The 27,142-nt window shown below is 39.0% G+C and overlaps 1 protein-coding gene across 1 annotated transcript in view; it reads right to left on the reverse strand.

Annotated features, from left to right (window-relative positions):
* The window catches only part of RNF180 (ring finger protein 180), a 61,209-nt gene extending 35,967 nt beyond the window's left edge, over positions 1-25,242 (reverse strand). The window contains exons 1-3 of the mRNA XM_071730860.1: positions 25,097-25,242; positions 23,072-23,167; positions 18,649-19,590 (exon numbers count right to left, since the gene is read on the reverse strand). Coding sequence (XP_071586961.1) covers positions 18,649-19,590; positions 23,072-23,167; positions 25,097-25,198 — 1,140 coding nt within the window. The 5' untranslated portion in view covers positions 25,199-25,242. The remainder of the gene's footprint in view (positions 1-18,648; positions 19,591-23,071; positions 23,168-25,096) is intronic.
* Between the last annotated feature and the right edge of the window lie 1,900 nt (positions 25,243-27,142).

A 27,142-nucleotide genomic window follows, 5' to 3' on the forward strand; every position in this document is an offset into this window, starting at 1 on the left:
AATGATCCTAAAGGTGTTTTCCAACCAGAACGGTCCTGTGATATTTAGGAGGTAGAATTAGGCTTATCCTTACATAGAACATCTTGCAAAGCTTCCAGGGGAAGCCTCACTGCCAGTTTTGTGATCCATTGCTTGTATGTTACATTTTCACCCTTGACAAGTGGATGTTGAATGAACATAGTTGGACTTCTGTGACTCAGAGGGTAAACTGCAAGGGACCTGCTTCAAGACAGGATCTCTAATCTATGTCTTCAGAAGATAAGAGAGATGCAAAGACAAATCAGTTGAAGAGCCACCACGAAGCACTGATACTGCCATTCTCAACAAAAAAAGATTCTTTTTTTGGTGGGAAGGTGGACCTGAGTTAGTCTTCTTGCTCTAACAAAGTTAATCCACATTCCAATTACCTGAGTAGTAGAGTAGAATAGGGTGAAACTGATGTCCCATTAAAGTCACCTGGACAGGTCCAGGATTTTGTTCTGCAGAAAGAGACATGATCATCATACAGACAGCTATGAGTTTATTACATCAGAACAGTATGCATTAATTTAGAACTTCTAGACAAGAAAATTTTAAGAGTACAGGCTGTGGTTACTGATTTTATGACATAAACAGAGACACAGAGTAAGCCTTAGCAGTAATTTATCTTTCAGCTGAGCAATATTGTAAAAATGATTCTTTGTGGTACTTCGATAAAGGCAAGATTCTTGTTCAAGAGTTAATGTTTTTCCAGTGGTAGTCTGGAAAAAGCACCTTAAACATTATAATCTCAAGGTTTTTAATACATTTTAGCACTGGCACACCTTATATAAAAGACTTGACTGCTTAGCAGCAAAACCACCATATGCATTAATTGAAGTCTCACGATACCTAGACATACAGAACTGAATACACTGCCCTTTACTTCATCAATTTGACTCAACTTAGATATATGGTAAAAATGAGCGCTCAGATTTGACGATGGTAGCCAACATACAAAACAATTCATCATCAGTAGACAAGGCATCTCGAAAATTTCACTGCTGACAGCCTGAAAAACCTTGCAAGACTGACACTAAGAGGGTATTAAAGAGTTCTGTTATATATATAAAAGATTACAGATTACAATGTTTTAATGTGAAAAGCAGTTCAAAACGCCCCAAAATAAAAAAAGGAAATTAGAAAGGGCTATTTCAGACTCATTGCTCTTTAAGATGCACAATGGCCTGCAACTACAAGAAAGGAGACTTCTTCCTACTTTGCATCTAGTAGATCAGTGGGGGAAACAAAAGAAAAGGTAAACTATCAAAACAATCCCACTATATTTCAGCAGAAAACACATCTTCCACAAGAGCATCCCTTTTAATTCATGACTGCCAAGTGAGGTCTTTAAAAACTTTCTGATGTTAGCTACCAGTTTTCTTAACGGGAGAGCATACTATGTCCCGCTTCAGCAGAATGGAAAAAATGTCTTCTCCAACAAGGAAACATAACAGGCAAAGACAAAAGAAGCAAGTGCACAAAGCATACCAGTGGCACTTAGTCTGATTGTGTTGGGTTGGTTGCCTCCTTAATTTAAGCTTGTAGCTGATAAACTGTGACATTTTTAGATGTATTATTTATGTCAGTTCCTCAGGCAAAAACATGTTTGGAGCAACAAAGCTCACTTCTATATTGTTCAAAGACCTGTCTATACTAAAAAGAATAAAACTTGTTAGGCTACATACTTCTTATTTTATGGTTTTCACAGTGCATTCCATTGGAAGCTAGGACTTTATTTTGGGTCTTGAAGGACTAAAACCAAAGCCCTCAAGCAGATGATCTGCCAGAGCTCTTGTGAAAGGTATGACCAGCACAAATACTTATGAGTGCACATGATGAATTCAAGTCCTCTAGCACTCAACATTTTGTTTCTAAAAAGAAGTACTTAGCTCTGCAGATAAGCCTTCAAAAGTAGTAAAATTTAACTGGTGGAGACAACCTGAAAGAAAAACTCAGTGATGCAAACTTTGCCCTTCTTAAGGATGAGTGCAGTTTTAGCTCTGAGTCCATCACTGTCAACTTTAGTCACTTAACCACAGATCATTTAGTAGATACATGGGGTATGAAATGGACTCAGACTCAGCTGGGAACTGGAGACGCTGCTGGGAGGAAAATGCAGAAAAAAGCATGAAAGTGTGTTAAGGAACAGCTACCAATGAGAGATGCAAAAGAATACCTTCATTGCAGTCGGTATGTGGCTGTGCTTTGTACTTGTGGCCAGAGCAGTCCTGATAACACACTGAAGTTCTGTGTGTTGCTCAACAGTGCTTGCATGGTGTCAATACATTCTTTCTCCCTGCCACTGCAAATAGGCCAAGGGTGGGCTCAAGGTTGGGAGTTGATACAGCCATGACTGCTGATCCATAGCACAGGATATCACACTCAGCAACAACTCCTCAGGGGGATCAGGAGGAAGGCAGGAGATTTGTGATTATTGGCTCTGCAAGCAACTATTACATGTGCTGAACCCCTGCTTCACAGAAGGTGGCAGGACAGGAAGGGGTGAATCAATTCTTTTTGCTTTGCTTGCACACAGAACTTTTACTTTGCCTATTTACCGGCCACTATCTCAATCCATAAGTCTTCTCACCTTCCTTTTATTTCTCCCTTACCCTGAAGGAGTTTCAGTATTCTGAAACAATTTTTAGATTTTTACTGAAAGGCAAAAACAAAAAAACAATCTAGCAAATTAAGCAAATTAAAAGGAAGAAATCAATGACAGATAATACTGAGAATATGAATGTATCCAGAGGTATGTACTACACACCTTCTTTTCAGCAGTTCAATCTTTGTGAAAGATTTATTCCCGGCACCAGATAGCTACTGCATAATGTGAATCTGCTTTACCCACCTTGGCAAAAGCTATTTGACAATTAGTGAAAGCTTCAAATAACTAACCAGCAAACAGCTCCTGAAACTTGAAATCTATAACTTGAAAGAGTCTCTCAGAATACTTTGGATTTTTTTAAGACTGTTTTCACAGGACTGTCTTTTTGCAAAGTATGTATTTTTAGTTTCAGACTATGTTTTTTTCCAAGCATACAAGTCCATAGACCCTGATGAGATACATTCATGAGTGGTAAGGGAGCTGGCACATATTGATAAGCCAGTCTTCATCATCTTTGAAAAGTCATGAAGAACAGGAGAAGAGTCCTTGAGGACTGGAAGAAAGCCAGCATCACTCCAGTATTCAAAGAGGGCAAGAAAGAGGGCCCAGGAATCTACAGGACAGTCAGCCTTAACTCCACCCCTGAAAAGGTGATAAACCAGCTCATCTTCGATGTAATCTCCAAGCATGTGGAGAAAGATGTTATCAGCAATAGCCAGTGTGGATTCACCAAGGGCAAATCATGTTTGACCAATCTGATAGCCTTTTATGATGGCACAAATGACAGGGTTGATGCAGGGAAAGCAAGTGGATGTTTTCTTCCTCAACTTCAGCAAGTCTTTCTGCACTGTCTCCTGTAACATTCTCATGGGTGAGCTCAAGAAGTGTAAGTTAGATGAGTGGGCAGTGAGACTGAGAACTGGATGAATAGCAGAGCTTAGAGGGCTGTAATCAGAGGCACAAAATCTAGTTGGAGGCCTGTAGCTAGTGGTGTTTCCCAGGGATCAGTACTGGGTCATGAATGTTCAACATATTCATCACTGACCTCGATGAAGGGACACAGTGTACCCTCAACAAATCTGACGAAAAAAACAGTGAGGAAGGTGTTCTGCCATTCAGCATGACCTGGACATGCTAGAGAGTTGGGTGGAGAGGAATCTAATGAGGTTCAATAAAGCAAGTGTAGGAAGGCAAGCTCTGCAGACAAGGACCTAGGAGTCCTGGTGGACAACAGGCTGACCATGAACCAACAAGGTGCCCTTGTGTCCAAGAAGGTCAGGGGCATCCTGTGGTGCATCAAGAAGAGTGTGTCCAGCAGGTTGAGGGCAGTTCTCTTCCCCCTCTACTCTGCCCTAGCGAGGTCACATCTGGAGAACTGTGTCCAGTTCTGGGCTCCTCAGTACAAGACAGACAAGGAACTACTGCAGAGAGTCCAGTGGAGGGCTGTGAAAATTTTAGGAGACTGGAGAACCTCTCTTATGGGAAAGGCTGACGGACCTAGTTCTCTTTATCCTGGAGAAGGGACTTGAAGACTGGGAGGGGACCTTACCAGTGTTTATAAATACCTAAAGGATGAGTGTCAAAAGAATGGGGTCGGACTATTCAGTAGTGTCCTGTGATAGCACAAGGGGTAATGGGCACAAACTGGAACACAGGAAGTTCCATCTTAATATGAGGTAAAATTTCTTTACTGTGAAGGTGGCAGAACACTGGAACAGGCTGCCCAGAGAGGCTGTGGAGTCTTCTTCTCTGGAGAGAAACTCACCTTGATGTGATACTGTGCCACCCAGTCCAACACAACCTGCTGTGGCAGGGTGGCTCAAATACACTATTTCATAGAATCATAGAATCACAGAATCATAGATTCACAGAATCATAGATTCATAGAATCATAGAAAGATAGGGGTTGGAAGCAACCTCGGAAGATCATCCCCCTGCCAGAAGAGGGTCACCTACAGCAGGTCACACAGGAATGCATCCAGGTGGGATTTGAATGTCTCCAGGGAAGGAGACTCCACAACCTCCCTGGGCAGCCTGTGCCAGTGCTCTGTCACCCTCAGAGTGAAAAAAATCTTCCTAATATTTATATGGAACCGCCTATGCTCCAGTTTATAACCATTGTCCCTCGTCCCACTGTTAGTCACCCCTGAGAAAAGCTTGACTGCATCCTCCTGGCACTCACCCCTTACATGTCTATAAACATTGATGAGGTCTCCCCTCAGTCTCCTTTTCTCCAAGCTGAAGAGACCCAGCTCCCTCAGCCTTTCCTCATAAGGGAGATGTTCCACCCCTTTCATCATCTTGGTTGCTCTGCTCTGGACTTTTTTGAGCAGCTCCCTGTCCTTCTGGAACTGAGGTGCCCAGAGCTGATGCAGCCTCACCAGAGCAGAAGGGGAGGAGAACCTCTCTGGACTAACCACCCCACTTCTAATTCACCCCAGGATGCCACTGGCCTTTTTGGCCACCAGAGCACATTGTTGGCTCATGGTCATCCTTCCATCCACCAGCACCCCTGGGACCCTTTCCCCTCTGCTGCTCTCCAACAGCTCAGTCCCCAGCCTATACTGATACCTGAGGCTGCTCCTTCCCAAATGCAAGACTTTACACTTGGCCTTGTTGTAATACATTTAATTTCTCTCTGGCCAACATTCCAGTCTGCCCAGGTCCCTCTGAATGACAGCACAGCCTTCTGGTGCATCACTCACTCCACCCAGTTCTGTGTCATCAGCAAACCTGCTGACAGTACTCTACATCCAGGTCATCAATATATATACTGAATAGTACCGGTCCCAATACTGACCAGTAGAGGGTCTCCACTAGAAATAGACTTCCAACTGGACTCCATCCCACTGACTACAATTTTCTGGGTTCTTCAACCAGCTCCTGATCCATCTCACTACCGGATCATCCAGGCCACACTTCTTGAGTCTAGCTCCAAGGATGCCATGGGAGATGGTGTCAAATGCTTTACTGAAATCAAGATAAACATCTACTCCTCTGCCGTCATCCATCCACCATCCATCCTCATAGAAGGCTATCAGGTTGGTCAGACATAGCTCCCCCTTAGTAAAGCCATGTTGACTGCTCCTGATTTACAGAGGGCCCTTCCAATGCCTGCTGTTCTATGATTCTAACTTATGCATATGCAACATTAAATATTCAGTAGTATCTTTAAACTGCAGATAATAACTCTGTGAAAGCACATGATCATATGAATACTATGTAATACAAATCACAAAATATATTTTATAACATAATAAATTAGAAAGTATTTTATCTGCCAAATGAAACTAAATTAATAATTCAGAATACTCCACAGTACCACAACCAATGCAGCAGCTTTTAGCCCAACTAAGAAAAATACTTCATAAGATTACCTTTCAAGTCAGAGATGATTTGCGATTTGCAGGAGGCAATTTGTATTTGAAATATATCAATATATTATACTTATACATAATCTATATTTCAAATATACAAATTTTCAGATATACATAGATATTTTTCATATATAAGAGAAAATTTTTGCAATTCGGTAAGATGGCCATGGAAGAAAACCTAGAATATCCAAAATGCCTTGCAAAACAAACATGTAGCTGCTTCTTGAAATTTAATTTTTTTGTTACACTGTAACACTAGAAATTCTTGTGAAAATATCACTTTCCACTGTCTGCTGCCATTCTGATACAGACTAATCTTGCACTTTGCATGGACAATTAACTCTTTTCTGAGATGTCTGTTCAAGGCTGGATCTTTAAGGTCATTTATATCTAGCAGGCCTCACAGGACAGATCCAGAATCACATGAAAACTGCTCTTAATCTTTCAGCACCAGTTAGATAAATGAGCAGTCTAGTTACCTTAATATGGTGTGAAGACAGAAACGCAGTATGTCAGAGACACTTTTGTGCAACGTTAGCTGAAATAGTTCTGCATGATGAACCCACACATGGGTATGTATGGTATAGCCACCTGAGTGACCCTGCCTGGATTCACACTGAATCATACAGAAGCTCTCAGATGCTCCTCTACTATGCTCTTTCTTGACAGTACAAATGCTGGAATTAACTTGTATCTAGCCCTCAATACAAAGGAACTCAGGAACACCTGAGAATCCAGCTTGTTTCCCAAGACAGGATTATTAGACTCCCCTCAGTACTGCCAGGCCAGATCCAGAACACATGCAACAATCAAAGTGCCTTTTCAGCACGGTTAGACAATGTGTTTTATTTGGGTTTTTCATCATTCCAGTACCCTGAAATACCTCAAGATCTCTAGTGCTCCACACAAAGAACCTATGTTGTGCACAGTATTCTCAAAACAAAGCCTCTGCCTGTGAAACATGGCATGCTTTGTTTTGCATTAGATCAAATTCACATTTGAATTAGCATTCCTAATCTACCTTATCACACAGCCTGTGCTCTGTCAGTTCTTTTAGCCTCACCTCAGCATATCTCATGTTTCCCACAAGTCTTTAAAACCTTTTTCTACCACTGCAACCTCCCTGAATTGTCTAACCATTGGTCTCCCTAACACCTAATTCAGCCACAGTGAGTATTTCTTCCTAAATTTATAAACTAAATTCAATTGGTCATGTGCTTTTTCATAATCAAGGTGTTGTTGAGCATTTAATTTAATTTCTTCCATTTTTATTCTTTATTTCAGCTTCTCTTCACCATTCTAATTGGCTGTTCTTTTCCACTGAATCATTACTGAAAGTAAACTGCAGGCCTTTGAGGCAGGGATTATTGAGTTTAGCTACACTGAAAAGCACCTAACAGTTCCAAAGTTCTCTGAAACAAATTGAAACGCTAGGACACTCTACCTCCTAAAGCTTTCATTGAAAAGGCTACTAATAAATTATACTGAAAAGCTACATACTAAACAAAATGTTGCTTACAAACCACATGGTTTTTAGAATGAATTTAGCAATACTTTAAACAAAAAGTGTAGCAGTTTTAATGAGTGCTTTACGGTTCTTATGCTCTTAGGCACCATCACTGTGTATTTAGTGTGACTACACACTGTACAGTACAGTACAATTCTACACAGCTTCTTTTCTTCCAGAATGTCCTTCAAGAATGCAATGTCTTTTCTTCCAATCTGTGACTTACATAAACAAGTTTATGTACATCCAGAAGTAACATAATCTGTGTGCTACAAATAATCTGAGATGACACCTACAGTTTAGATATTGAGCAGTCTTTTCCAAAACTGCGATACAGGAAAAAAAGAGTATTAAATAGCTTTATAGGCTTTGGAAGGAATGTCTAATGCTGTATGATGAAGCTAAGCTACACCTGCCTATGGAGAAAATGAAAAAAGTACAAGAATGAACCTTCATACAGGGTCAAACTTTTTACTTCCAATGGTGTCATTGTTGGTATACACATTCTTGGCATCATTATAATTTGGCCCTATTGCTAGAGCAACATTTGTGGCAACTCAGTAGTGCTGAAGGGAGTTTGCTGTATGTCTTCTGCTAATTCAGTGTACTGAGCACTCTGTGCTGGGTTAGGAACTAGCTGGAGGCCCCCAGAGAGTGGTGCTGAATGGTGCTGCATCCAGTTGGCGGCCGGTCACCAGTGGTGTCCCCCAGGGATCAGTGCTGGGCCCGGTTCTGTTTAATATCTTCATTGATGATTTAGATGAGGGGATCGAGTCCACCATCAGCAAATTCGCAGATGACACCAAGCTGGGGGGAGTGTGGACCAGCTGGAAGGCAGGAGGGCTCTGCAGAGGGACCTGGACAGACTGGAGAGTTGGGCTGATTCCAACGAGATGAGGTTCAACAAGGCCAAGTGCCGGGTCCTGCACTTTGGCCACAACAACCCCATGGGGAGCTCCAGGCTGGGCACAGAGTGGCTGAGAGCAGCCAGAGAGGGATGTGGGAGTCTGGATTGACAGGAAGCTGAACATGAGCCAGCAGTGTGCCCAGGAAGCCAAGAGGGCCAATGGCATCCTGGCCTGGATCAGGAACAGTGTGGCCAACAGGTCCAGGGAACAGATTCTGCCCCTGTACTCAGCCCTGGGGAGGCCACAGCTTGAGTCCTGTGTCCAGTTCTGGGCCCCTCTGTTCAGGAAGGAGATTGAGGTCCTGGAGCAGGTCCAGAGAAGAGCAAGGAGGCTGTGAAGGGATCCAGCACAAGTCCTGTGAGGAAGGGCTGAGGGAGCTGGGGGTGTTCAGTCTGGAGAAGAGGAGGCTCAGGGGAGACCTCATCACTCTCTACAACTCCCTGAAAGGAGGTTGAAGTCAGGGGGGGGGGTCGGTCTCTTCTCCCAAGGAGCTTCCAGTAAGACAAGAGGGCATGGACTTAAGCTCTGCCAGGGGAGGCTTAGGTTAGATATTAGGAAGAAATTCTTCACAGAGAGGGTGATCAGACATTGGAATGGGCTGCTCAGGGAGGTGGTGGATTCTCCATCCCTGGAGGTTTTTAAGAAGAGACTGATGTGGCACCCAGTGCCATGGTCTGGTAACCAAAGTGGTAGTGGGTCACGGGTTGGACTTAAAGATCTCAGAGGTCCTTTCCAACCCAGATGATTCTGTGACTGCGGTGAACCATATTTTGGAAATGAGAAACATTCTCGTTTGATATAATACAAGTGTACAGCATGCTACTATGTGATATAACTTATTAATGAGGCAGTACAATAGCTAAAGCTATGCTAGTGTTCCTGGAACATGTTCTCATTTTCAGAGCATATTGTCTGTTCTCAGAAATTCTGACATGGCATTAAAAAATTTCTACAGTGATAAAATTAATATGCGACTGATTCAAGTTCTCTAAACCACGGCTGGACTTTTTTCTGCTCTCAAGGGATAAAAAGAGAATAGTTGACATAATTTCAGGTTATCTTCAAAGATATTTACGGGGAGTAGTTAGTTATAACTACTGCTATGGCCACTCAGGCTACATTTAGCACAAGTAAGGAGACAAACAGGAGAGGTCGCTGTCAGAAAGATAAATTTTCACAAAGTTCAATATTTGACCAGCACATAGGTTACCTAGGCACAATTACTGGCTAGCATGCTCCTACTCATTCTTGCATTACTAGGTGGAAATTACCATGTACCCCACAGAATTAGGTATGATAGTTTCTGAGGAAACACTGGAATCCCCAATCACATACTTTGCATTGCAATTTTGCTATTTGTTAGCATGCCAGCTTTTTAACAAGCATAAGCTCAGTGCCTTGTGGAAAGAGAGTTCTCCAAACCTAGATGGTCAGCCTGTTCCTAGTGCCTAAGAAGTGCTCTATAAAATTACTGCTGTCAACTACTTTTCATAACTGTCATGGTTAACCTCTTGGTTATCCCCCCACTACAGTCCCAAGGGAAGATGAAAGGGAAATGAGGGAAAGAGACTTCAAGGCTGGAAAAACAAAACCTGGAACAGATTTAATGAGATTGTTGTTGTTATTAACAACAATAACAACAATAGCATAACAACAATAATAATAATATGTAAACATGGAACCTGTGCTCTCCAAAAGGTAATGACACCCCAATCAGAAAATGTCACAAACTGGACCTGGCAGAAGTTGAGGGTGCCCAAGTGCAAGGTCCCAGTTACAGTCCACAAAAACCCCTGGCATAGCCATGCCAGCCCTACTCTGGGATTCAGAGAAGGCGACCTGTCTTGAGGGAGGATGTTCTCCAGTGAGAAAAGAGGATGCAGGAAGAGCAGCAGTAGAGGTAAAGATAACAGACAGACCCCAATCCATCAGCACTCAGCCAGAGAGGCCAGGAGAAGGCCTCTCCTCCTTTACACTGGGCACCATGGGCAGGAGACCAGGCACCATGGTGGGTTACCAGAGCCACCCTCTGCTACCCACAGGCACAGCTGCTCCATCACTGTCACTGCCAGACAGCCCACCAGCAACTGGGGGGGGTCCTGGGACACCTCAGGCCAGTATGGAAAAAGAAATTTTCATCCTATTACTACTATTAAATCACAACAATCACAGAAGTGGAACACACAGGTGGAACTCGTGTACCGGACTTGCCACTCCGAATTAAACAAATAAATATTTGTAGTAATATCCCTTATAAATTCCCCCACACAAATAGTACTGCATTGTTACTGAAGCTGATCCTAATTAAATAAGAATAAATACATGTTTCTTTTCATGATACTGGTCCTCTACATCCCAGCCCTCCCTCCCCTAGTATTTTAAGATCTCGTGTATTACAGAAGGGAACAGATACTTTTATAACTCTTAATTTTTTGAATAATGCTCCCTATTCTTCTGCTGAAAAAGTAGCTCTTCTCAATAGAACCCCTAAACCCAGTGACTGACGTACCAGTAGAAAAATGCTACAAAATATAAACTCCCTGACTCTGCTGCAAAGCATTTTATCCATGCATTTGCTAAGTTAGAACAATTCATGAGTTAAGTATGGATTATTAAATTCATTAAATATGCAAGGCTACAAAAGCTTCAAAACCAAAAAACTAAATTTATGAAGAAAAAAAAAATTAATCAATTTTTATGTTCAAATTATAAAGCCAGGGTATCAATACACCGTGATTATATACTAGTCCTCAAATTAATTCACAGTAGATCAGTTCTGGGTAATGTCTCATGTATTTCCACTGACAGTCATTACACTGTTAAAACCATCATAAGAAACACCCCTAAAGTGAAGATGATTTGATGATAGGAAGCAGTATGACTGCAAATGACCAAAACTTAAACACTGGAATATTCTCTAGCAGGACTGTTAGAATACGAAAAAAATTGTTAGGAAAAACAGTAAGTATAAAGCCACGCTTCCATGATGCAGCCCAGCTCATCTATCGGCTATGACTTCTTCACTTCCAAACACACATTTCCAACTATACTCTTATGCTGGCTGCAGCAATCTACTGAATCCAATGAACTGATGCGGCAGGAAAATAATCAAAGAAACTACTTAGTTTTTGCCTTTTTTTCTGCCCTGAATCAGGCTGTGTGGAGTCAGGTGAGATAAGATGCTGACAATTGTGGCTAGAATTGTGTGCATATTCCTTTTCACCCACTGTAACATGAAAACACTTCCTAACTTGCCTACTCACACTATCATTTAAACTAAAAAGACACTGGCATATTTTGGCACTGCCATGTGGTTCTGACTATGTCACTATTTTGACCAAAGAAGCGTGCAAATTCATCATGCGAGTCATACACCTTACTTGCTGCTCACAGTTGAAAAAAGCAAAACATAATTCCTGAAAAGCTCTGGTTCAGTCACAAATCCACTGCACTAGTCCAGGATGCTGACAGGCTGGTGTTCAAAGTTGCTAGGCTAAACAAAGAGCACACCATTCAGGACACCAGAAGTACCACACCTTCTGGCCTGTCTTGTGCCAAAACTCCAGCTTGGTTAATAGGCTCATTCAAAGGACCAGCTTGCAAACTAGCAGCACCTTGAACTCCTAGTGAGGTTCCAGAAGAACATCCAATATAGGATGTGTTTGGCACCAACAGGCTCTAAATTAGGAAAAGTGAGCTATTGGCTTTGATAAAAACTTTTGACTTCAACACAAATTTTTGTTGAAACAAAACAACTGGGTTGTTCTGAATAAATCTCACACTAAACACAAAAATTCCACAAGCTAGAGAAACTTAAGACATGGTGGATAGTGTGAATCTCACCTAATCAAAGAAATTGTTGAGATTTATAAGGCTGCATAAAATCTGTGTTAGAATCAAGAGAAAAATTTCTCTAAAATTCAGTCCTGTTCACATATTTGCATAAAAATAGTTTCAACACACTTGTCAATGGTACACCTATACTTAAAGGGAACTGGGATATCCATAAAACAAAAGAAATTCAAAAGATAGACATTCACACAGTGGTTAATCATTCCAAATATGGATATATTCCATAGATTAACAGATTTAAATCCAGAAAGATTCATCTATTAGTAATTCTAAAGCATTATTTTTATCTTCCTAAAACAGCTTACTTTAAGAAACCAGAGTGGTCTGTTCTGCTGTGCTGCAGAAGAACACAACAACATATTGCCACAGCAACTACAAAAACTGTGTTCTGATTTTCAGCTTAGTAGTTTCTTGTAGAAGAGATTTGATCATCTGGAAGAACTGTGTTCCTGTTCAGCATTTCTTCTAATGCATAAACCAAAATTCAGTTTGCTAGTATATCAGTGTTCCTCTTTACTATAACATGATTAGCATTCTCATTTCAGACTTTGGACCCACTTCAAGGGGAGTACTACTTAACAGTACGTGATACGTCATCATGCAGCCAAGAGGAAATACCAGGTTTGCCTGTATCTAATTTTCCATCACTTTCTTTACATATTTTTCATACAAACTTGCCTGGTTTGTAGCAAGTGAGGTTAAGCGTGTAGCACCTGGAAAAATGCAAATAATAAAAGCTATAGACAAATGTCCACATGCAATGCTACATTTTTTCTCTTTGCTTTTCTAGAATCCTACTTTTCCCATGTTGTCATTTAAACAAGTATTTTTTTAAACCTCAGAAAATCTGCCAACTCTGCTGCTAACAGTAGAATATACTTCACAGTATTGAATATTGTGATGTGCAAGACTGAGTCTCTGTTATTTTAATAGGTATGATAATTTAAGTATATTTGTTAAGTATGAGACAATCTGAAAATTGAGTGAAGAACAGCAGGCCCTATCTAGGACGTGCTGCTTCTGGATGTACCAATGGTGTCAGGCCTGCTACCATGGGGTGTGATTTCTACAGGTTTTGCCTGGTAGTTTTTCCCTTTGCAGAGTTCACATTAAGCATTTCCCACATTAGAGCACTCCTATGGTTACCTTTTAAGAATATCCTAAATATGAGCAGTTATTTGAAGGTCAAACTGCACCACAAAATTGTGGCTGAAATGAACAAAGAGGGTAAATAACAGTGAGATCAAAGAATAAGGAATAAAGTTTGTCTCTTTATGAACGATTGGCACTCAGTTTTTACCTATTTCCAAAATCTCAGGTGTAGTTTTTCATTCTAATCATTCATGCATTTGGTTTGGTGGTTTTTTTTGTTGTTCTGTTTGGTTTTGTTTGTTTTGTTGGTGGTTTGTTTTTGTTTGTTTTTAGTTTTGTTTTTGGTTTTTTTCTCAACAAAGTTCCTGCTATATCCAATTGGAATATAGTCAGCATGTTCCAAAGTCATCAACTCTTTCCAATTCAGAAAGCCCACTGAATGGAACACTCCACATTTCAATGTTTCTTTCACTATTTAATGTTTTTTCTTCCTTCAAAATGTCTGTAGTCAAGTACTTCTTCATGATTTAGTGAAAATTCTTTGCTCCATTTCCTATGAATAAAATAGCTGCCTATGGCTTATTTTCTTAAACCACAGACTGTTTTGCATGGAAACTAGTATTACAAGAAAGCACATAGTTGAAGTTTTGTTCCTCCAGTAAAGTGCATTTCAGAGTAGCCATGTACTATCTCTCCTCTTCTTGACATATAAATTTTAATCTGAAAATGGAAGCTGAGATAGCCAACAGAACTTCTTTTCCTTACCCCTTTTTAATTTTTTTTTTTTTTTTTACATTTCCATTTTTTATACAGCTTTTACCAAACTCTGAATTCAAATTCTTGCATTTGTGGAAGAGTTAAAGAACTATCTTCCTTCACCAGTTGCTTCCTCTCAGTATCCCTTAGCTAAGATCACATTTCAGCTCTCAAGCTACTTGCTAATTACTTCCATTTTGCTTCAGAATCTGTATTAGCATTGCACTTTAGCAAAAAGTCTAAATCATAAAACTAAAAATGACTTTTAAAAGCTACTGAACAAGCTATAAATGAAATAGATAATGCCATTAGAAGCTGGGAGAAGCATAAAATGATATATTTCTGTGAGTACATGTTCACAGTATCAAATATTTTTTTGATTCTACAGATTTTAACTTACAGGTAGAAGATTGTACTTTGGATAAGAAAAAGACTTTCATATGCCCAACAGACTGCCAACTTCTTCAGCTGTAACAGTAGATGCTCTCTTTCCTTGCATATAATTCTGGAATGTATTTTGCAGTACTTCATATAATTATTTCAGTACTTTGCAACTTTAGTTTTTCCATTTCCTACTACAGTCACTGATAAGCAACTTCAGAAACAGCAAGTTTATATGAAATCTATTCTGTTCTATTCTGTTTGTCTGGAACCTTTTCATGTGTACAATAACTTATACTTCTCAGTGACTGCCTATAGTTTTACTTAAAATAGTAAAGTTGAAGAAATATAAAGAAAAAAGGATTATTTTCTCCCAAATATAAACATGAAAAAAATGCTTGGAAGTGGATATAGTAAAATGTAAAGAAATGTTGTGGATGAGAAACACTTAGAGACACACTGACCACTACAAAGCATAAAAAAATAGTTATTTGAAGAAAAGATAGAGAGCTTTAACTCTCCCAAGAGTTAGTAGCTTCTGTTTTCCTGAACAAAAATATTTTTTTTTAATCTGAAGAACCAAGCCCTGCATTCTACTTAAATCTCCATGCAAGCAGAATTTAATTTACCTAAGTTTATGTGCATTCAGAGATTTTAGTACCATGAAAACCAATTAGAAATATAAAGCCTACACAAATTCTTAGTTGCTAAATCAGTAACAATTTATGGAAGTGAAGGACTACAGGCTTAGGGCACAAAAAAAATCCGTAAAATTTATAATAGTATATTCTTCAATGTCTAAAATCTCATCTTCAACTCCTCTCTGGGTATATAATAGGGTCCTTTTGGTAACACACAGTAAATCTCAGAAATATGAAAGTACTCTTAAATTCTTGTTCATACTATTGTTGAATTTGGATTTTCATCTGCCATGAGTCATCTTATATAACTGCAATTCAGTCTGCTCTTCATGATGTGTAATAAGAACCTATGCTAATATTGTGGGATAAACTTAGTGGCACACCACTGCAACCTACCTGCACAAACAGGTCATTGCCTTTCTTAGCTGAGGGACAGCAAGCCTCATGAATTGTTATGATCCAATTTGTCTGTGGGCTTCTAGAAAAATTAGAACAATGATTTCTAATAATAACTGTTTATACAAGTTAAGAGGATACAGTATTTCCATATGTATAGGCTGTTCACCAGCATTTTCTTGGAACAGCAATGAGTATTTGACCTTGGAACAGCACAAACAAACCCTAACTTACTTATTTAAAAAGACCTCTTTTGGCAGACAGTCACTGACAAAATACCAAACTCACTTCACTGGGCTTAGTTTCTTCTCTGTGTTGCTCTTGTCCAGCAAGATATAACATCTGTGAGGAAGGATCAGGATCTTATCTGTGGCATGGCATATTACCCCAGCTGTTGATTGTCAGGGTTATAGCATTACCAATACAACAGTAATCTTTCAGGTAGAAGTGGCTGAATTTTGAGACCTTGTGTGTCTCTCTTCAGAAAAGCCACACGTTACTAATGATGCTGGAAAGCAGACAAAGGTCAGTGAAAAGCACTGCCACTTCTTAGCACAGTAACTATCAAAGGTGGCCAGACACACGAGGTAGCAGATGATCCTCTGCTTTGCAAGGTGGGCACATATTGCACAACAGCTCATAGACATTTGCTACGCTCAGACTTTTCTATACTGCCTGCATGAATGATTGCATCTGAAGGATTTACAGTTTACATGCAAATATGACAGTGAAAGAAAAAACTATGAACCAATACCCATGAAAAAAGACAAACACTGAATACGTGAACTAAGGTCACAAGTTAATCCTTTGAAGCCTAGCACCTTTCCTACAAGACTGTCAATTGCTAGAGAACATGAGTGTGGACTTGAAAACTCAGAGCTGCAGGGCAAGAAAACAACACCTGATAGTGTGGTTAAACAATGCTGTATCTCACCCATCTGTTATCCTGTGTTCAGATTAACAAAAGGCGCATGAAAGCAAACTCAGTTCTGGGGAACTGACCATGAGTTTGTAAGACAAAACTTCCAAGTTTTAAAAGAGAGTTTAAAAAAGGACTGGTGATGTGTCAAGATGAAAAAAAGAGACCGATAATATTTTTACTGATGGATGAGGATCAGTTTCAAGAAGACACTGAAGTTTTGAAGCTCACTGCATAGTCTTCCTCTATGTGAAAAGGCTGTGAAGAGAAATTAAAAGGCTGGAGGAACCACAAATGATATTTCTGCCCATGATCTTTCAGAAAATGATTGTGAGCTTCAGATATCAGTAAACAATGCAAATATATAACAAGATACACACAAAAGGAAATTTTTAACAGAAGTACTTCAGCAACAGCAACAATGAAAATCCTTGTTAATACTGGCAATATTGTTAATAAAAATTCAAGTAGTTTTTATCATACCCCATACATGCAAGTACACACACAAATTATGTGCAAGTATTCTCCTCACAGCCTTTAAGAGCTGTCCCTGGGAGGCTTGGGTTGCTCTGCTGGCATCAGGCCAGCTCAGCCCACCACAGAGCCTGCACTGGGGTAGGCTGCAGGGCTAGTGCAGGTCAGGAGCTCACAGGACTGCTTCTATATACAATCCAAGGTTTATGCACTCCAACTTCATAAAAAGAGTGCGTTCTGCCACAACATGATGTTTACGGACACATTTTGGCTTATTGCAAGGCAGAAAAAACATTTGACAGATAAAGTTATCGCATTACAAAATAAACTCAAAGCAGCCTATGTATCTACAAAGAAATTCTGAAGTCTGAACAAGTCTGTTCTCTTTGAAAAAGCTTTAATTAGAGATAAAAACGAGATGCACACCTTCAACAGAGAGAGCTTAGAAGAGATCCAGTTCACATCAGGGCTTTTCTGCAGTGAAGTACTACTTAAAAGAGCACTTAAGTGAAAAACAGACCATTCTAACTTGACTAAAACTCTTTCACTCCAGCCTCCAAGAGTTTTATACTTTTTTCTCTTTGTGAAGTTTTACTATCTGATTACAGATTTCAAGTATGTTGGAAACCATAGTTACAAAGTACCATAGATCAGCTTCCTACTATAAATACCATAGTAACAAAGTGCACATTTTTACAAGAAAGGGTGTCAGGGCCCTTAAGAAAAAATACGGCAAGTGGAACGTGCAAGTAAGGTGAAGATGCCTCAAGAAAGGTGAGGGTACCTATACTGGCACATGAGAGAAAAGCAGTCACAAAAAGGAGTAAATGGCAGAGGAGCACCCCCTTCTGCCACATGCCAGAGGATACAGTTTCCTACATCCACATTTTCCTGGAAAGATACCACAGCCATGGGAAACACACCTTCACTAGCCATATTTGCTGCTTGACACAGAGTATGAGAAGTAGGTCCATTCAAATATTCTACATCACTTTGAGGCAAGAATTTTATTATGACAAATTTACTTAGTCTTTCTACTGAATTTCAGAGCCAACAAAACCTGTATTATGAAGATCTATTCCTGGCCTTTCTCTTCCCCTTCCCCCAACAAAAATTGCATTACCATCTATGGTCTTTTATTCTGTTCTACTTTAGATGGTTTGAAGAAGGAAACTGTGGTTGCATAACTGATAAGAACAGATAACATCCCTGTTAGATTAGTATCTACCTCCTATGACAAACATTTTAAGTAGCAACATAAATTCTTTACTCAAAGAAAAAATATTTTACTTACAACAACTAATATATGCACACACTTTTTAAAATGTAAACTTTTCTTAACTGAAAATTTAAGTCAAAATTCTATTAGTTAAAAGCTAGGAAATCCTAAAATTCTAGGGTTTCTCATTTAGAAGATTTGAACTTTCAGTTTTTCCTTTAATTACACTGATAATATTTTATTGTCTTTTCTTACTTACTTTATTATTGTATCACAAACCAACAAAACAGAAAACAGTAGTATATATCCATCAAGGTTTGGTTTTACACAGAAGAAAAGTACTTGGTTAAATTAGAAAAAATGCATGTAGAAAGAGGTCCTAAATCCTTGTTTGCAGAATGCCTGACTCCAGTTAAACCAGTATGAAGAGAGCTCCAAAAGAGTTCAGAAAGCCAAACTGTACAAAAAAGGTAGAAAAATTAATTTTAAACACTTACTTGCTTCTCCATCCACTGTTCTCGCCTTCTTTGTTTTCTCCTCAAGCTTTTCAACTTGTTTCTTTCTCTCTTACTCAGCTGTTTGTTGAAGGAAATACTTGAAGTCTGCACAAGACAAAGAGGTGTGATGCATTGTTCCTCTTCTACAGCAGGTGAAGAAACATTCATTACAAAAGTTGATCCATCAGCAATGGCACTCCCAGAAGACTGTCCAGTAGCTTCAAAATCACCCACATTTCCTCTTTCTCTATGTAGAAATGTAGTAAAGGAAGTAACTTGAAACTTTTTTTGTAGTTTGTCAGCACTGGAACTATATAGGTCCTGAAAACAATTACCATGCCTCCTACTGGAGTCTAATTTCAAGCTGCTTTTTGTGTAAAGAGGACTTTGATTTTGGCCATAGTAAACTGTTCCCATATTGCAAGCTTCATTTAAGGCAGGTGACAAAACCAGTCTCTCTCTGATATTTAAATCCAAACTATGTGATCTTCTGTGACAAGGTTTCATAGTGCATGCATCATTCATAGGAGAGGAGGCAGAAATACTTGTTTTCTGACTTAATGCCTTTAAGGGAAGTTTATTACTTTTCCTCTCAAATCTGGGAGCTCTTACTTCTAGACAAAGTGCTTCTGTTAATCTTTCAGTACTGCTATTATTTCTGGCCATGTACAAAAGCCCTTGATTTCTGATTTCCAAAGTTGCATTCACCACTTCATGGCAGGTATCCTTGATAAAACCAGATTTAATCTGGAGCACAGATAACTGTTTTCCTGATGATTTTGCCAAGCTAACACAGAAAGCTGGCTGATAGTCCGTCCGACTTTTACAGAAATGTATATTTACTAACTGTCCACAGGAACATTTTGTGTTGCAAACAAAGTTAAAGCCCCCTAAACGAGCCTCACAGAATGGACAGTGCAGTTTTCCAATTGTCCACTGTGCCTATTAAGAAGAAAAGAAAAAAATCACCCACCACATTCATTGTAAATGAATGACCAAGAAATCATTACTGGATTTACTTTTCTCCACTAATAAAAGGGCTTGTTTTTCAGACACAATAGAAAAAAACTTCACAGCAGAAAGAAAAACCACCCTAAATAACATTCTGGTCAAAACTTTTCTTGCTGCAGTGATAATTAATTCTAAGAAACCTAGAAAATACATTTCAAAATGTAGGGGCTCTGCACTATGTTTAAAATTTGTCCACAGACAGGATAATGCTGCAATACTAATGAAAGCATTAGAGAAATGCTGTCATAGAGAAAATCAATTTACCATGTTAATCTGCAATTGGCAAGCACAGTTTCTCAGCCGAGTCTTCTGAGTGCTGATACATTTCTTGCATACTAAATACAGTGACAGGAGTATTCTTACAAAGACAATACAGCTTTTCATTTTGCTTACCCCATGAAAGCTTGAAATGGTGCTTGTATTTTGAGGTGTGAAGTATTATAACACAATCTGTGTGTAGATACCATAACAAATCCTTTATATTCTAAGGAGGCCATTATTTTAATTTCTCGTCATTCTATTAATTTCATTTAAATTCTAAAGGCACTTTTCGTGAGAAAATATGTATCAAATATCTATAACCTTCTACATATTTGCACAGTTATTATTTTCAGTAACTGTGTTTGTCTTTCAGCAGAAGTATTTTTAAGTGTTAAGGTTATGCAAGTGTATGCAGGATAGAAGTCCAGATGAGAACATTATCAACTCCAATCACATATTACTCATTGGTGTGCCTGAAGTGGGGCTGAGCCATGAATATAGAAGCTGTCCAACATTTTTAGTTAAGTATTGCTTTCATTTGCAAATGTCTTTCAAAGTAGCCTGAAAAGATGATTCCATGACTGATGGTAGTCTGAATGAAAGTTTCAGTAAAAACGATTTTGTAGTTTCAGAAATAAAGCTTGTGCTGGAAAAAAAGGTTATTTTTCACATGCAATGCCAGAAAAACTTCTGGGAATACTTCTCTGAGAAACTTACTCCTGCCTTGTGGGTTGAAACCTCAAAATTTTACAAAATATCAAAAAAGTGCCTTTCGTTGCACTTAAGGAATCTATTTAAATCAGGACATATTTTTAATTCAGAAATTAAATTTCTCAGTTTACATATGCCCAAATCCCTGAAAATTTCTTGACCATGCTCAGTACAAACCAGTGCATATGCTACTCACAAAGAAATAAGCTGGGTCAGAGATTTACTGTAAGTCTCCCACACTCCATTTCCCAGATACCATGGGCTACACACTAAAATTCCGGGAAAAGTACTTCTGAGTGCCTTTGGTGAGTTTTTCTGGCACTCAGGCACTCTGGAACAGTAAAGTGTAGAAGAGGAATGATTCATGAGGATTAGGCTAAGAGCCTAGCAAAAATGGGAATGCAAGAGACAGCAGGGAAGTAATTTCTATGTCCTGTGTGCACAGAGAGATGAGGGGCAGTACAAGGGAGTCCAGGACTTACTTAGCATGAGTTTGGCAATGGGCTGTGGAAGCATTGAGTCAGTAAAAGAACTAACAGCCTAGTAGTGGAGGAGGTGGTAGGGGGAAAATCAGCAAGATCTGCCAAGTTGCTGAGGGTACATATGTTTAATTATGGACTACATAAAGGGGAAAAAATGGGAAGGGTTAGCAAAAGAAGCTAAAACAAGTGATAAGTGATAGGTAAAAGAAAATGCAGATCAAAAAAAAGTTTGCTAGGCACACTAGCTATTTAGAATTACTGAAAATTATTTATGTACTGATGTGTATATAAAATTCAATGAGATTGAAAAGAACTGAGAACTGGCTGGGAAGCAATGGGTTTCTACAGCCTGCAAATAGACTTTGTGCTTACATAAAATGATTTAGCCTTTGATTCAGGAGTCATACAGAAGAAAGTAACAGAGGAACACAAAATTATTCAGAGCCCAGGAGGAGCCAAAATTGTTTACAAAATCCACACACTTATCCACTAGCCCAAGCAATCTTTCCAGCAAAGTCAGAAGTGAATGAAGCAAGAGTTTCCAGGCTACTAAAGGACCAAATGAATGCTAAGATACTGAAGGTGTTCACAGAGAATTCCATTCTCTTGCTCTGCTATCAGTGGAGCACTGCTCCTCTGCACTCTTGAGCAAATATGTTAAGCCTTTTCTGAGCAGTATAGGGGCTTTGTATTTCCCAGGTCTCTAGCCTGATCCTCTAGGCTTTCAAGTGCAGAAGGCAGGCATTTACAGCTAGTAGTGAGAAGAATAATATTAGTATTTGTAGTGAATCCCATTTTACTGAAATAATAAGACATACAAAGTACTCTAAAAAACTCCATCCTTATGGTCAGACATTGAAGATTAAGCAATTCTGTAAAGTGGGGGAATACATCATTATCCTTAATATTCACACACATGCCCAAGATCAATGTTCTAAGATAGCTACAGTATTCTGTCACATCTTATTCAAGTATAAGAGATAATTAATTTTAAAGAGAGCTTAATTAATGTTTAATAAAATACAACATAGAGCAAAACAATGAAAGAAGATTATTTTAATTTTCTTAATTTTTGAGTGCTTAGTTTTACAGTCATAACAATTTTTTGTTTGTGTATAATTTTCAGCATGGATTTGCTCAGATCAGAAGTTACTTACAATATAGTAAAACTTAGATACTGAACTCTACGCAGAAAGAAATGCAGACATAATTTGCCTTTCAGAATCAAACACTCATCAGAGAAAGCCTGAAGGGAGAATGAAAATCACTACTTCTGCTTGCTGCGTCTGTGCAACACTAACTTCTAGAACTAGCATAACTTAAATACTCAACTGAAGCAATAAGTACAACAGGAAAGTTATAAGATAGTTTGTAATTTCAAGTAGGCAGTTAAAAGAGTCAAATGCAGTGACACTGGCTTGTTATTGGACCATACAGTGTGCAGGAAGGTACCTGCTTCCTTCTCATATGACATAATAGCATGTGGAATTCAAAAGATATCACATCATATTCCAACAACTGATCTCTCAACAAAATCCCAGTACAGTTTTATGGAAAAACATGCTTCTCTGTCAGCATGTGTGTTAGCACTGAGAGATACAATGATCAAGATGAATCAGAGCCCCACACCTAGATAATGAATATAATTTTAAAAACTGACAAAATACAAAGAGGTGCATATGACAGTTACTTGGACAAATAGAAGTACATTCAACTATAAATGTACAAGAGCAAAATTTATCACATGCAGGTTTTGGGCATACATTAAAAAAGCCAATCGTCTTTAAGAGAGGAAAAAGCTTCTGTCAAGGGCAATGACAGAAGTTTTTGAGAAAAATTCCCTGTTAGAAGGTCCCTGTAACGTACAAATACCTAAGCAGAGAGCTGCTCTTGAAATTTGTACCCCCCTACTTATTTCACAATTTGAATGATAAAGATGCAAACAAAAAGAGATCTACCTTTTCAATGACACATTTTGCCCACTCTGGAATGGCTTCTAAGTTCACATGCCATATGTTGCAAGACTCAGGAGCAGCAGATGAAGGTTGTGATGTCTATTAAAAAAAAATACATATTGTATTGATATGCAATATTTATGTAAGCTTTTTTTGTTGTTTGAATATAGCCAGAAGTCAGCTTCCCAAATTCAGTAAATATTTTACTAACAAATGATAAAACTCAAAGACATTGATGCATTCTTTAAAACTAGGTAGAAGCTGTCAATAATTTTCTATTTCTGTATTTAAGGACAGCCTCCACTGTGGATATGAAGACATTTGGAGGTGGTTTTGTTTCATTTGCAAGAACAGAAAGTAAGCAATTGCTGCACTTCCAAGTATTTCTGGAAACTGATTTCAGAAGCAAAATCATCTGGCACCATGTTCCAGTAAAGACAGAAAAAATTAAATTCTATTCATATGAAGATTGTATTCAATACTGCACAACTATGCCACTAAATTAATTTTTTAAAATTAATTTTCTAATGCTTGTTAGAATAACTATCAGAGAATCCAGGGACTCTTAGACACTTGGAGGCTTTACAGCAATGACGTGAACAAGGAAAGATTAAACAAAATTCTAAAAAACTGTAACATTTCACTGATAATAAAATAGAAGAAAATACATACCTAACTTTTAGCACAGAAGTGATACAAGTGTAATTAACTCTTTTAACATGGTTTAGAATGTCAGTAAATTTATAAAGATGGCTAAAAATATAGGGAAACTCTGGTGGGTGTTAAAGTCTTAACATCAGTTGTTACAGTTTATGAATGTGGAAAATTACTTACTATTATATGTTAAGAAATTCAAAAGAATGGAAGTTTCATTATGCTGAAAATCAAAAGTGGGGCTATATGCAGAAAACAGGAGCTTTAAAAAATTCTCCAAGTAACAACAATGGACAGATAGATTTCATCTGTTTGCAACATCTATGCTACTGTTTTCCTCCTATCTGTGGAGAGTACCTGTACTTCACTTGGACTTAAGTCAGATCAAACATTAATTAATCAGTTAATTAAGATCAGACAATCTTTGTCATCCAATGCCTCCAGTAGTAGTGCTAAATTACATTCTTTTATCTGCTATTTACATAATTAAGGAAGGACCCACTTAAATCTTCTGCAGGGTGGTCCTCCAGTGACAACTAAGTGCTCCACCAGGGGAAATGGGCAAAGATACCTCTTCCTTTTCACTACTTGTTGCACTTCTAGTGCATTAATAAAAAGGAACACCACCTTCCCATCTGTTTGCTTTTTTCCTTTGACTGAAGATCATAAGATGTACTCACAGTGCTCTTGGTGTATCTGGAAAGACTCTAACTATGAATACTACTTGTCATTACTGTTTTATTATGCATTATTATTCTTCTGTTTATTTTAATAAATATTATGTAAATTACTACGTGGTATATTAGCCTAGCAGGGCATGCACGCTCTCAGGGAGGCTATTCTGAACTATTTTCATGAACTATTTTAATTTCAGCTGTCTCCCACTTTTTCAAAATGAAGAGCAAAAGTTTCCGATGCAGGAAGATCTGACACACAGTTAACTACCAAAGTGAAGTCAGTATCTCTGAGGTATTTAAAATATACCTTAGAAACAAAAAGTTATCTTTTTGTTTATTTTATTATCTTATTATCTGCTAAGAGGTATTAAAACAAAACAAACAAAAAACCCAGTTGCTTTAAAACTCTCAAAAATAGAACCCATTTTTACATGAAAAATAGTAGCACTACACCCTCTGCACAAGCTTTTAGTAAAATGTATCATGAGCATCAGCCTTTATGTTATCACAGAACATAAAGGTGACCACTGCCTACTTGGCTTCATTACTTCTTGCTGTCTACAGAATCATCCATTATTTTAGTACTTATCTTCACAGGAGATTAATTACCAAATGAGGGCAAGTCTAACACTTCTCCTTTCTTTAAAATCAACAGCACTAGAAAGAGTTACAGACTTCCTTCAGATGTTATACTTACTTCAGATGGCTCTTTTCCATGACATTTTGCAAGGCAAACAGAATTTGCTATGTATTTTCTACATCTCCAGCACCGCAGAACATCAGCCTCTTGTTTACTCATTTCAGCTGGTGATTCTTCATCTCTGTCTCTGTATCTTTATTTCATCATCTACCTGTAAAGACCATAAAACATAAAGTTCAGTCACCTGTTGAAAAAAGACATGATTTTCTCTTGCCCCAGATGTCTATCAGTAATGTCTTGATTATAGAGGTGACCAGTGCATTACTTACAAACATTCTCTGACCTGGTGTAGCAGACCACCTAAACATTTTAAATAGCAAAATGAAACAGTTGGTTTTGATTTTCAAGTTGTATAAAGAACTAGAAATCAACAACAGCAAAGCAAACTAAAAAAATAAACTTCCTTAGTGACAAAGACAAAAGAGCTCCAGTTTTCCCAAAATGCGTCCATAGAAACAGGATAACAGAATCATAGAACGGTTTGGGTTGGGAGGAACCTAGATCATCTAGACTGAACTCCTCTGCCATGGGAGGAGGATTGAACTACTCTGCCTCCTCCCACTAGAATCACACTGCTCAAAGCCCCCATCCAACCTGGCCCTGAACACTTCCAGGGACCAGACATCCACAACTTCTCTGGGCAACCTGTGCCAGTGTCTCTTCACCTTCACACTAAAAAATTACTTCCTCATGTCTAACCTAAATCTACCCATCATTGCCCCTATCACTATTTCTACATGCCCTTCTAAAATGTCTCTCTCCAGATTTCTTGTCAGCCCCTTCTGGTGCTGGAAGGCCACTCTAAGGTCTCCCCAGAGCCCTCTCTTCTCCAGGCTGAACAACACCCACTCTCTCAGTCTGTCTTCATAGGAGAGCTGCTCCAGCCCTCTGATCATCTTTGTGACCCTCCTCTGGACTTGCTCCAACTGTTCCAAGTCCTTCCTGTGTGAGGGGCTCCAAAACTGGAGACAGTGCTCTAGACAGGGCTGCACAAGAGTGGAGTAGAGCATGGGACACTGTTGCCTGCCACATCCTGCTGGCCACGCTTTTAATGCAGCACCAGACACAGTTGGGTTTCTGGGCTGCAAGCACACATTGCTGGCTCATGTCCAGCTTTTCAGCAACCAACACCCCCAACTCCTTTTCTCAGGGCTTTTCTCAATCCATTCTCCAGCTAACCTGTAATTATGCCCCAACTCATGTGCAGGGCCTTGCACTTGGCATTGTTGAACACCATGAGGCTGGCATGGACCCACCTCTCAGGTCTCTCTGGATGGCATCTATTCCCTCTAGCATGTTGACTGCACCACATAGACTGATGTTAGAAAACTTGCTGAGATGCACTAAACTCCATGTCTCTGACAAAGATACTAAAACAGCACTGGTACCAGAACTGGCCCTTGAGGAATGCAACCTGGCACTGGTCTCCATTCAGACATCAACTCTTTGACCTTTGAGTGTGACCATCCAGACAATTCCTCATCCACCGAGTGGTCCATCCATTCAATCCGTATCTTTCCAATTTAGAGACTAGAATGTTGTGTGGGACACTGCTGAACACTTTGCACAAGTAAAATATGGCACTATTATCCTACACATTAAATATACACACATATACGTGATGCTCCATAATAAAAAATAACACTGACACGAAACCACAGAAGAAAAATACTGTTTCCTCAGTGTATCTCTGGAGGCTTGGTCCCTGAAATTATTTCCTGGGGAAGAATCAGTACTACTGACACAACAGAGCTTTTCACAGACCTGAAATGATGTCCTTGTGAAACAGAGACATAAATTAAGACAAAAAGAATGACAAGCAAATATTTTTCTCTCTTTCTGCATTGCTGTGCCCTGATGTCTCTCTGGTCTTCTAAAATCTGCCTCTAAAGCCTTTCCCCTTTGCCACGCTTTCTCCAAAGGTCCTGCTTCTGCTTTTACACACTTGTGGTAGCTACATTAAAAAAAATAAATAAAAAATTACATCTAGTCACTCAGCTTAAGCATTGTGCTGGGCTTATGCCTACTCATGGTGCTAACGGG

The sequence above is a fragment of the Heliangelus exortis genome, chromosome Z, assembly GCF_036169615.1.
Source record: "Heliangelus exortis chromosome Z, bHelExo1.hap1, whole genome shotgun sequence".
NCBI lineage: Eukaryota > Metazoa > Chordata > Aves > Apodiformes > Trochilidae > Heliangelus > Heliangelus exortis.